Raw genomic sequence first — 11,961 nt, 5'->3', positions numbered from 1 at the left:
CTGGATTATTAGTTTTATTAACTAATTTTTCCATTCACAGTTATTTATGAAACTGTGTTGCAAACACATGTGAATACGAAAAATAGAATCTCTCCTAAAAGACCTTATGTTGTTAGAGTGAGGTAAGGCATACATAAATATAGTCAACATGTAACTATCTGTTGAGAGATTAATCAGCTGTAGAATAAGTGGTGCCAAAAAATTTAAACAGGTATATTTTGGGGTAAAAAGACTTCTAAACAACTACAGCCTCAGCATCAACCTCCATTCCCCAGATCGCTTAGCCCTTGACAGGCGAAGGCCTTTACAGATGGCTCTGAAACTGGAAGAGTGAGGAAAGTGGGAAAGACACTCAGGTACTGGGTAGAGCAGGGGACAAAGCCAAGGTGGAGTGTGTGTGTGCATGGGAGGGGGCAGGTAGGTTTTGATATCATTTATAGACCCAAATATTTGTTCTTCAATAATGGATGGAGTTTTAACCACATAAGTTTATATTACTATTTCATGCTGTACTTTTTCTAGGTGTGGTGTAATAATAAATGGAGATTATCCTTAATCTCTGCTTCCTTTTGTTAACATGCTTAATAGAGAATTGGCCCTAGAGGTAGGAGTTGATAAATGCCATAAGAGAGACAATATGGATAAAATGCTACTACAGTTCATCATTAACCTTGTCTCGCATACATGGCTTGGCATGTGACTCGTTTTTGACAGAGCCACAGGGAAATTCATATTTACACCTTCCCTCTCTTAGTATCCTGTTACATAGTATCTGTTATTCTGTCTTTTCTTTCAGAGTAGGTAGGAGGGTTGCCATCATTGTGGTCACCCGTTAGCTCTTTGAAATTAATTACTATTCTTTCTTTTTCATATCTGACATTGTTATATTTCCTAGCCTTTCTTTCCCAAAACGTGTTCCCACGTTGGCTCCTTTTGGTGAGGAAGCATCTGAAGTCAAAGAGACTTTCTTTCACTTCATTCAGGAAACATATATCGAGGGCTTGCTATGTGCCAAGCTCTATGGAATGTTCTGGGAATATAAAGATAAATGGATACAATTTTGTTCTTATATTTGTAGTCTGGTAGGAAATACATAAAAGATCAATAAAATGAAGCAAATGCTCTAATAAAGGTGTATATACACTTCTCCAGAAGCACAGATGCAGAAGTGACCTAACTGACTGGAAAAGTCAAGGAAAAGCTTCTTAAATGAAGTGTTTGATCTATACACGAGGATGAGAAAAATTGCCTAGATCTGATAGATTCACAGAAACTACACATTCCAGGGAGAGAAGTTTCCATAGGCTAAGATTTGGAGGTATAAAAGAACATTAACAAGTTTCTAGATGTAGAACATAGTTGGAGTTAAAGGGGTGGTAGGAAATGAGACTAAAACAGTAGGTTGTGATGCAACGATAGAGCTTTACATGCTAATCCAGTGTTTGAATTTCACTGGGGTAATCAAATTCCTGTCTTCTAAACAACAGTGTCACCAATGTACAATAAAGGATAGATGCCTGACTGGAGTGTGAGGAGAGACTAGGCCTGAGAATGCCAAGGAAAAGATGAAGAGAAGCAGCAGGAGAAAAGGATGAAACACTGAAGACATATTTACAAGTTAGAATCGAAAGTCCTCAAGTTTGATGGAAAAGGAGGAAATTGATGACTTGTAGTTTTGGAAATAAAGATAATGATGAATTGGGTTTTATGGCAGATTATCTTATTTGAAAGTTATTTTATGCTCATTTTTCAAGTCTTCTCAGCTTCAAGTAAAAGCTTTAAAAAGCAAAGTATGTAATTAGCTTTTCCTCCTTGCCTGAAGACAAAAATGAAAGTGTGACCCAGAGAGACAGCCAACTTTAAATCAAGAATATATATTCTTATGTTTATGTTTTGAATTATTTGGTAAAGGGAATTTCTTTATTGCAAGGATGGAGACATAATTGGGAACCTATAAACTTCCTAGTAAGCTTGTTCAACCTATTTCCAATGGGTGACAACATTTCCTTCATTAAGGTGTTTAGTGAACATCCACTGACTATTACATTTGTCTCACATCGTAAAGGGTACTAAAGACACAGAGTCAAATAAAATGCAGTCCCTACCTAAGGTCACTTACCAGCTATTGGAAGAAACAGACCAGTAAACCAACAGTTACAGCATTGAGTGATAAGCATCAGATGATAGGCACAGAGGACAGATATCTAAATCACAGTGGGTGTGCAAGAGGAATTTCTAGGGAAATTTTTGTTTGAGTGGGGTTTTGAAAGGCAGAATAGCCAGCTAAATAAATGGAAAAGGGTGTTTCATGTGGAGAGAACAGCATGTGTGAAGAAATAGAAGTCTAAAAGAGCATGGTGGGTTAAGGACCTACAAGTACTTATGTATAACTAGAGCCCAGTTGGTAAAGGCAAGAGAAATTGGAAGGTGATAAGGTCTGAAAGAGAGGCAATGAACAGGGCATCAAAAACCTGTTGTGCTAGGCAAAGAATTTTGTACTTCACCCTAAAAAGTATTATTACATTTACATTTTATTGCTAGAAATGTGGGAGATAGATCAGAAGAGTCAAGATAGGGCCAAGTAGTCCACTGCAACAGTCTCCTGATTGGTTGAGTTGGGCTTAGTAGCCAGCAATATGCAGAACAGTTATTTAATTGAAAGCAACTATAAATGTAGAATCTAAGACACATAGTACCTCTATGCGTATATATAAGGAGAGGTGATAGGGAGGAGGGGCAGAAGACTGGGTGAAAGGGAAGAAATCTAGGATTTTCCCAACGTGTCTAGCATGGATGACCAGGTAGATAGTAGTGTCATTCACTGAGATGGAAATTAGGAAAAGAAGAGAAAGTTTGGGGAGGGAAATAGAGATTTCAGTTTTTGAACACATTATCTTCTAGGCACCTGTGAGAGACAGCCAAGTGAAACTATCTAGAAGGAAGCTGAATATATAGATCTCGAGCTCTTGAGAGAAGTCTCAGTAGGCAATAAAGATGTGGGAGCCATCACTATATAGGTAGTAGTCTAAAGTAAGAGATTTTATAAGGTTATATGGGTATAACCTTATATAGAGCATAGAGTGAGACATCTAGAAGACCAAGAACACATTAGGAAGGGGAAAAAAAGAGCAATGAAGCTGAGTAAGACCAGAGGATGGGAAAATGGAAAGAGTGATTTCAAGTATGGGCACTGCCCAGTGTTGTCAAGAATATAATGTAGATAAAAGTTCTTTTATGTTCTACAACATGGAGAAAATTTGTGACAAAATAGAAGACATCTGTTTTGTTTGCCTGTCATACATGTCATACATGCCCTCATCCTCCTATAGTTAAAAAGACTTCTGTTTTCCTTTAGAGAGCTGTCCTCTCTAATCGGCTGAAGCCATGGCAGGACTGTCAGTCTAGGTGCCCTGCCCTCTTCTGGTGGGGGGTGGACATGTGACCTAATCTAGGTCCCTCAGACTGTGTCTTCTTGGAATTTGAAATTTGAGTGGATTGTTTGGCAAAATAGCTATGTTGGGAACACTTGTATGGTTCTATCTTTATGATTAATCAGTGTGGTGAGATAATGAAATAATGCAGGGATAAATATTTTTATCCTGGTTATAACTTCAAAAATAAGGAAGATATTTGGTTATGAAGTTTGTTCTAAGAAGTAAAGTTTGCATATTGGTATTTTCTTAGCCTAGTTGAATGTCTCACAATGCGATTAATGCATTATTGAGTTAACTAGACAACTTGTTTTGTGTTTCAAGCAATGTATATCTAGAAACACTTTGATGAGTTGCACCCAGATACATGAAAGCAAATAATTTAGATTAGTTATGTAATATATAAAATGTATCAGATCTTTTCTCAGTGGAGACCTTAAAAATATTTCAAACTTGTTTATACAAAGTCAACACTCAAATAGTAGCTAAGAGCCCAGGCTCTGGAGTCACACCACCTGGGTTCTACTCATATATTCCCTGTTAACTAGATATAAACACTGAGAAAATACTTCAGTAAAAAAAATTGAAAAAAAAATGCATTGTAAATCAACTATACTTCAATTTTAAAAAAAGCACGCTGAGAAAATTACATCTTTGGGTCTTTGTTTCCCCATCTGTATAATAGAGATGGTAATTGTACCTATCTCAGCGGGTTGTTGAAAGCATTAAATAAATTATCAGATGGAAAGCCTTAAAACAGTACTTAGCACACAGGGTGAGTCTGTTGTTGTTATTATTACTGCTGATATGGTAGAAACAAGACTAATATTTGATATGTAAAGGACTGTTGGTTGTGAAGTAGAAGTTAGATCAGAGCTCTGCCAAAGTCATTGTTTTCAGTTCATATGAGCTTCATTGAACTTGGGACAAATCACCTGAATTGAGGTGGATGTGGTGTGGGACAGTTCCCACACCCAGGTTTCGTTTTGAGTGTTAAATGTGTGCAAATATGAAAATTCAAGGTGAGACTTAGAGCAAAACTGCCAAGTTTTAGACTATTCATTTCAAAACTAATTAGTATATTCAATTTGGGGGCAAACCCTGTTAACCAGTTTTGCTGTTTTTTAGCAAGATTGACAACAACAAACTTTTTTTTTCTTTCCTTCTTTCGTTTCGGATCTTGGTTCATGACATATTTTCATCTTTGGTCCATTCATGGCCAGTTTTTCAGTTATATAGTTATTTTTTAATAATGTAGTAAGTGCCTATGAATTCAACACCTAAAACAAAAGTTAAAATTTTGACAATAATCTGTACCTAATTGCATAGCTCCCCTCCACATCACCACCACATCACCATTCCATCCTCCTGACCCCCCTTATTTGAATTCTGTGGTCATTCTTTCTTTGCTTTTCTTTTTAAGTTGTTTTTTTTTTCTTATTTTAGTCGTTGCTAAGAGAGGACATAATGTTGTGTGTAATATCTGGGGACATCTTTTTGCAGTTGTATATCATGAATTATATCCGTATAGAAAGTGACCTATGTGTTTCTTTGTTTCTAAGTCTCCTCTTGCAATTTTTTTCCAAATTAACATCCAATAATTACAGAATCCCTTGCCATTAAAACAGAGATTGAAGATTGAATTTTTCTGGCCCATCCACCTGGCTATACTAGGTTAACCCAAAACTTAGGTTGAATATCTATGTCTTTAAACATGCTTGAATTACAAAAACATTTTCTGATGCCATTTTTCATTTCTTCAAAATCAGCAACCTGTACTGGTTATTAAATAGGTCACCTGAATTGTGCATTGGATTTTCTTAACTTTCATCTCTTGCTTTCTCACTCTTAGTGTCTGCCCTTATAAAGGATAATACATTGTGTTTCACACAGTGGGGCTATCCCTTTACAAATGAAAGGAGCAGAATAAATCATTTTACAGTGCATGATGAACAAGTAAAGATATCCTAAGATATGAAACCTTTAGATTTCCAAACAGTGCTGACACAAGTACAATTGGAGAAAGCAACAGTCATCAAGAAATAATAAGTTATGGTCCTTCCTGTGAATATTGGTTTTAATCAACTGATCTGGTCTGTCTCTGATATTACTCTATCTTTACTTAAATGTCCTTTGACAGTATTTTTATTCAAAAACAACTTTTATAAGTTCTGTGTCTACACCATAAATGTCAATATGTAATGTCAATATCTATGAACTAATATATTAGCCCACAGCAACTTAGACAAATGGGATAAAGAGGGAGCAGCACTGGAGAGTTTATGTCAAATGAATTAGAGCAGTAGTTTAGTAAGCAAATACGCCAGTTTAGAAATGGATTCTTTTGTCCTGCTGAAGAGCTCTTTTTAAAATAAATTACAATCATAAAGCCATCACCAGTTACTGTGCATGGACATGTTTAGAACGGGATCTCCTTCATGAAGACTGCTTTGTGCAGGTATGTAGCTACTGCCAGTAGGGCTCACAGCTCACTCAGCTCATCAAACAGAAAATCTGTTACAGGAAAATACATGGGTGAAAAAAAACTGATTAAATATTATACTGCTCTTCTGTGTGTCTGTGTAAGGTTTCCTCCAAAACAAATCGACTTAAATTGTTTTAGAAAAATAAACTCCAGAAGCCTTGAGAACAGTGCAGTCTTAAAGTAATATTGATTTTAATCAATGTTAAAAACACTTTCAGAGGACTAAGATGAGACACAAGAAGAACATGTTGGCCACCAATAGTGGCAACAGTTTATGTCATTGATCTGAGAGAGACTCGGATAAAAACAAATCCTCTGTGTGTGTGTGTGTGTGAGTATACACACACTAGTGTTAAAAGTATACTTTAACACTAGAGGTTATTCTTTCTGCTTAACTTTTATCCAAGCATACTAGCTTATGTTTGTATAACACATATTGAGATGGCAAGTCCAGCTTTGTATCTTTTTAAATGTTGAAGAAATTATCAGATTACATTTTTTGTATGGTTTTATATAGTACCTCCTATGGAAGATTGTAAGGAACAAGAGCCTATTATGGACAACAATATTTCTCTGGTGCCTTTTGAGAGACCTGCTGTCATAGAGAAGCTCACAGGGAATATGGGAAAACGTAAAAGCTCCACTCCACAAAAGTTTGTGGGTAAGCATTACAAAGGGTTTTATTTCTGTAAAAATTGATTTTAATGAGCAAAGGCATGTTCCCATGTGCTAGAAATATATATTGGTGTATTTCAGTTCATGAAGTAAATGCCCATCTCTTTACTCCATTATGCCACTCCGTGTGTACCACATTTACACACACACACACACACACACACACACACACTACACACCCTTAGGCATATGGGCCTAAGAAGGAGAAATGAAGGAAAGAGTGACAGTAATCAATTGCTTTCTCAAAATGAAATATTACATAAAGTGAAATAACAAATAACAATACTTAAGGGAAATGATGTAGCCTACTAGCCAGTTTTGTAATCTTTTTAAATTTGCATTAGCGCCAGGTTTTTAAGCTGTTTTCTTTACACAATGTTAATGCTTTTAGTATTTAATCTAGAATGAAAAGAAATCTTTTTTTTAAATTCTGCATTAAAATACATAATGCAGCAGCCTACATTCAAGATGTTTCATATTTGGATCTATAGTTCATATTTTGATCTTTGTTTTCATGTAGCCTACAGTTTTGAACTGAAAAGATTAAATGTGATGTGTTAGACTTTCCTTTTTCATTTCCAAGCCCTCAGATATTCTTTGATATAGTATACAGAATGATGCCAACTCTAATTGTAAGTTGTAAAGTATCTCTGAGGATACAGAAGCATCTAGTTTTTTTTTTAAAAACTGAATGAATAACAGATTCAATATAAAGAATTATCACTATATATGTAATATATATTCTTACAGACTTACATAGAGTAAAAATTAGAAGAGATAAAAATAAACAGATTCTCACATTCTAGTGTCAAAACGCATTATAGAACATCCTTGTGAGGGTTGAGTAGTGACTGAGAGAAAATCTTTTCTTTGGTTATTTCAGGGAGGAAAGGGTGATACAATTCTCCTACTCCAATAAACACTTAGAGAAGATTTCTTTTCAATCTAAAATTAAAGAACTAACAAATCACCAAAATATCGCTTTAAGACAAGCTGGAGAGATTAACTGACAAAGTTCATTGAAGGAATGCTGAAGGGTAGCCCCAAGGATCATAGTTTATTTATACTAGGTCAGTTTAAAACTAGCCCCTGAGAGTATACTCAGATCTGCCTTGGGCCCTAAGTTACTTTTATTTCTCTGTGTCTCTTTCTTCCTGTTTATAAATAACTTTTTAAAAATGTCATTCATCTATTTTTAAAATTAATTTGATGGATGTCCATTAAATATCTATGTCTCAACTAGAGACTAGTATAGTTGGAAAAATATGAAATTTATTGCTATTCTATTTTCTGGATTTACTTAGTTCTGCTCTTTGTAATATTTTCATGTTTCCCTTGACTTAGAGATGCTACTCTCAATTTGATATGATTACATTCCTTAGAAAAGGATAGATGTTTTAAAATTACATTTTGATTCTAAAATAAGGACATTAGATTTTTATTAGAATTTGATGGTATTTTTTCTTTATTTGGATTCTATCCTAGTGGTAATACACAGTTGACCTTTGAACAACATAGGGGTTAGGGGCAGTGACCCTCATAGAGTAGAAAATTTGCATATAATTTACAGTTGGCCCTCCTTATACACAGTTCCTCCATATCCACTATTTTGCATCCATGGATTCAACCAACCATGGATCATGTAGTACTATAGTATTTACTGTTGAAAAAGTCCTCCTATAAGTGGACCTGCACAGTTCAAACCCATGTTGTTCAAGGGTCAACTGAATAACAAACAATTGCATAGTAACTGTTTTCATGATGTCTTTTGAAGTGAGAAATTTCATCATTCCACACTTATTGTAAATTTCTTTTTATCATGTCCCTCAGTTAAATATTGTTCTTGATTTCATCAAGCCCTCCAGGCCAGGAAAGATCCTTGAACTTTCTGTATATGTTTCCTCCTCTCTTTTCTTATTCAATTTAGATTCTATGACTCTGTTGTCTTGTTGTCCTTCTATCTTTCTCCTAGTAAAACTCCACTCTCTAATGGAGCCAATTGAGCCTCTTTTCCACATCTACATAGCTGCTAGTAATTTTAGAGAAAATCCCACAGCCTTATGAATTAGCATCACTGTAAATAAATGAGTAACTGATCTCAAATACCGGTTGTCGTTGTCTCATCCCTACTATATAGCAGCCTTCCTTTAATTCATCCCTGCATAGCTTTCTCTCCTACTCGCCACTTTGGGCATTTCGACCTTTCTCTACTCTCCCAAAACATGGTATATCTCACTCCTTGGTGATATTACATCTAGATTCATAGGAAATAAAATCAGTTGAAATAATTTCAGTATAATTTCACTAATCCTGTAGGATCACGTGCATTCACATGAATACTTTCTTCTTTCATTGATGAAAGAAGCATCCTTCTTTCTGATTAATTCCTCTTCTTGCGCTCCGGAATTCTCGTATCCCAGCCCCCAGATAACTTACACTATTATTTTCCGCTTTTCTCACATATATTTTTAACCTCTCCCTTCTATTGGCATTTTTCTTTTGGCATTCAATGTGATAAACTCTCATGATTAAAAAAAAAAATCTAACCCCAAACCCAGGTCTCTTTCCAGCTACCTACTTTCTCCTTCTCTTCAAGGATGTAGTTGTTGAAAGAGTTCTCTGTACTTGCTTTCTATAAGTTCTTTCTTTCTACTCATTCCCCAGTCTATACAACCTGGCTTTCTTCCTTGTGCTCTGCTGAAATTATTCTCACTGAGGTGTCCACTAGCTTCAGAGTGTCAAGTCCAGAGGAACCTTTTTAGACCATCTTAAACCTAGAGAGCATTTGCACTGCTGAATAGTTAATTCCTTTGGAAACACTCTCTTTCCTTGGTTTCTATGACATTGATCTCTCTTGCATTTCTTCCAGCTTCTCTGATTGCTCCTTCTCAGTCTTTTTTATGGATTTACCCCAACAGTTATGCAAATGGGACAACAGTACTAATGGAGGCCTCAATTCATATGCCTAAATATTTTAATATTATCAATCAGGCTTAAAAACTATTGCGTTCTAACCTCCTAATCTGGAAGACTGAGTTCAAATAAATATAGAATTCTCAGATTCCTAGGAGTTCCACATCAGACCTTGGAGGCATGAGCAGAACCACCACTCCCTGACCTGCAGCCAGGCCCCTCTTTTAAACCCACTCCTGATTCTTTCCAGTAGCAAAAAGGGGCCTCATGCACATACGTGTAGACTTTAGTCTGCACATCCAAGTTCTTTTCACATCGCACCCCACACACAGCACACAAAGAGTAGTGTATTGACCATTCTTCAGGCCTAAGAGTGTACATACCGGCAGCACAGTTGGTACTCAGGAGAATGGACCCTATGAAGAGGACTGTGCGACACTTGGTGCAAGCTCCCGGCCATTTGGAGAAGGAATTCTGGGGTCCTGGGTACCCAGAGTACGGTCTAGGGTGTAAGCTCCAGGTAAGCACATTCCCTTGTCCCTGTGCATTCCTTATTCCATGAGGAGCAAGGCCCAGGGCTCTCTAAGCATGGGGCTCAAATCCCACTTGCCCTAGTTTATGGGCAGGCATAAAAATCTTGATGTTCTTCCAGGTTCTATTTTTGACCTTCTCTTTTTCACACTTTACCTATGCCTGGGTGATATCATCTATTCCCATGGCTTCAGAAGTTACTTTTGATCAACTGATGACTCTCATATCTATATCTCAAGCCCAGATCTCTCTCCTGAGTTTGAGACTATATCTCAGTACTTATTAGACATGACTTATTACTCATAGTATTCCCCAATCTGAATTCACCATCTTTTCTATCCCATTGCTATCCACTAAGTTCCCCAGTCCAGAAACCTGGGCTCCATACTTAACCTCTTTTTCTCATTCTCTGTGTCTAGATAATCACCAAGTTCTAGCAACATTTTCTAAAATTCTCTCCATTCCATCGAATTTTCCCCATTTCCACTGCCACTCTACTAGTTGAAGCCACCATGATCTCTACATCTCTACAGCAACAACTTCCTAAACCATCTTGCTAAATAAATATCTAGTTAAGTCACTTCCCTGTTTAACCCTTTCAGTTCTTACTGCTCTCAGGATAAAATTCAAATTCCTTAATTGTTGAATGAGGCTTATATTATCTGATGCCAACTTTCTCATCTATTCCCATTCTCAGCCATATGCAAAGTGTAAGTAACCCCTAGAATGCGTCATGCCCTCTAGCCTCTGAGCCTTCCTACCAGCTGCTCCAACCCCCACCATTCCTTTACTTGGCTAATATTTGTCATCACATTCTTCTCTCTGATGTCACTTTCTTCAAGAAGTTTTCTTTTACTATGAGTTATGTATTCCTCTTATTTGATCCCATGCCACATATCACACTGTATTATAAATGATCCCTAAATTGTTGTCACTCCCTCTAAACTGTAACCTCTTTGAGAATATAGATTAGGTTTGTCTAGCTTAACTTTTAAACTCTTGATGTTGCAATATTAATTGTATGCTACAAGATAATTACTCATCATATTTTTTCTTCCATTTTCATTACTCCGATCATTACCTTCATCTCATTTGGGGGACATTTCTTCAAACCTGTAATAATACTAGCCACATGAAAGTATTTTTCCAGAATACAGTTCTATGGATCAGCATCACACGTTAGGCACCTACAACAACATACTAAACGTTTATAAGAACTTCACATATATTTTAAAGAAGCATTTATCTGTAAGATTTACCTATCAAAGTAACTAAGTATTAGTAGGAGAACACATTGTTTTAGTGGCAGAAGTTTTCAAAGATAAAATATTCTGTCCAAAGCTGGCAATATTTGAAGGAGAAAAATTTAAACTACTATTTCATGCACCAGACTCTTTTATAGTTGATATTAGATACTATGTTGAAGTAAAATACTGAAGTAAAATTAAATTAGTTGACGTAAATATTAAAGGGAAAACTACAAATATCCTTCAGTCAAGAAAATGTATAGAAAACTAACAATGGGTATACATACATACCAGCACCATTGCACATGTGTCTAAATAAGAAAGGGGTGATGCAAAAATGAATAATTATCCATTTCAAGAAGCAAAACAATGAAACATAGTATTTTCCAAGTTTATAAGTAAGTGCTTTGGGAAATATCCTATTTTTATATAGCCCTAAATTTCATTCAATTTATCAGACAATGTCAGCTTTTAACAGTATTTTAATTGTGGCATTTTAAAATTTTCCAGAATGACATGTATTGGATCTATAATCTTTCTCTAATATAGCAGCTAAATCAACCAAATTAAGCCTACACAATTGTGAGATAACAAGTGTTATAACCAGATCACTCTCGCTTTTATGATCTTTGAGGCTTGGTCACTGATGTTTAAAGTATGCAAAAACAAGTATAATCTC

General features: G+C 35.9%; 1 protein-coding gene across 12 annotated transcripts in view; it reads left to right on the top strand.

Moving 5' to 3' along the window:
* Positions 1 to 11,961, top strand: part of IKZF2 (IKAROS family zinc finger 2) — a 176,056-nt gene that overhangs the window by 155,340 nt on the left and 8,755 nt on the right. For 10 of the 12 annotated variants that reach the window (XM_007187867.2, XM_057551576.1, XM_007187866.2 and 7 more), the window contains one exon: positions 6,434 to 6,577. The exons of the other annotated variants lie outside the window; for them this stretch is intronic. In XM_007187867.2, coding sequence (XP_007187929.1) covers positions 6,434 to 6,577 — 144 coding nt within the window. The remainder of the gene's footprint in view (positions 1 to 6,433; positions 6,578 to 11,961) is intronic. 12 annotated transcript variants of the gene reach the window in all.

The sequence above is a fragment of the Balaenoptera acutorostrata genome, chromosome 8 (assembly GCF_949987535.1).
Source record: "Balaenoptera acutorostrata chromosome 8, mBalAcu1.1, whole genome shotgun sequence".
Lineage (NCBI taxonomy): Eukaryota > Metazoa > Chordata > Mammalia > Artiodactyla > Balaenopteridae > Balaenoptera > Balaenoptera acutorostrata.
The sequence above is the reverse complement of the archived record's forward strand: the minus strand, read 5'-3'. Positions and strand labels throughout refer to the sequence as shown.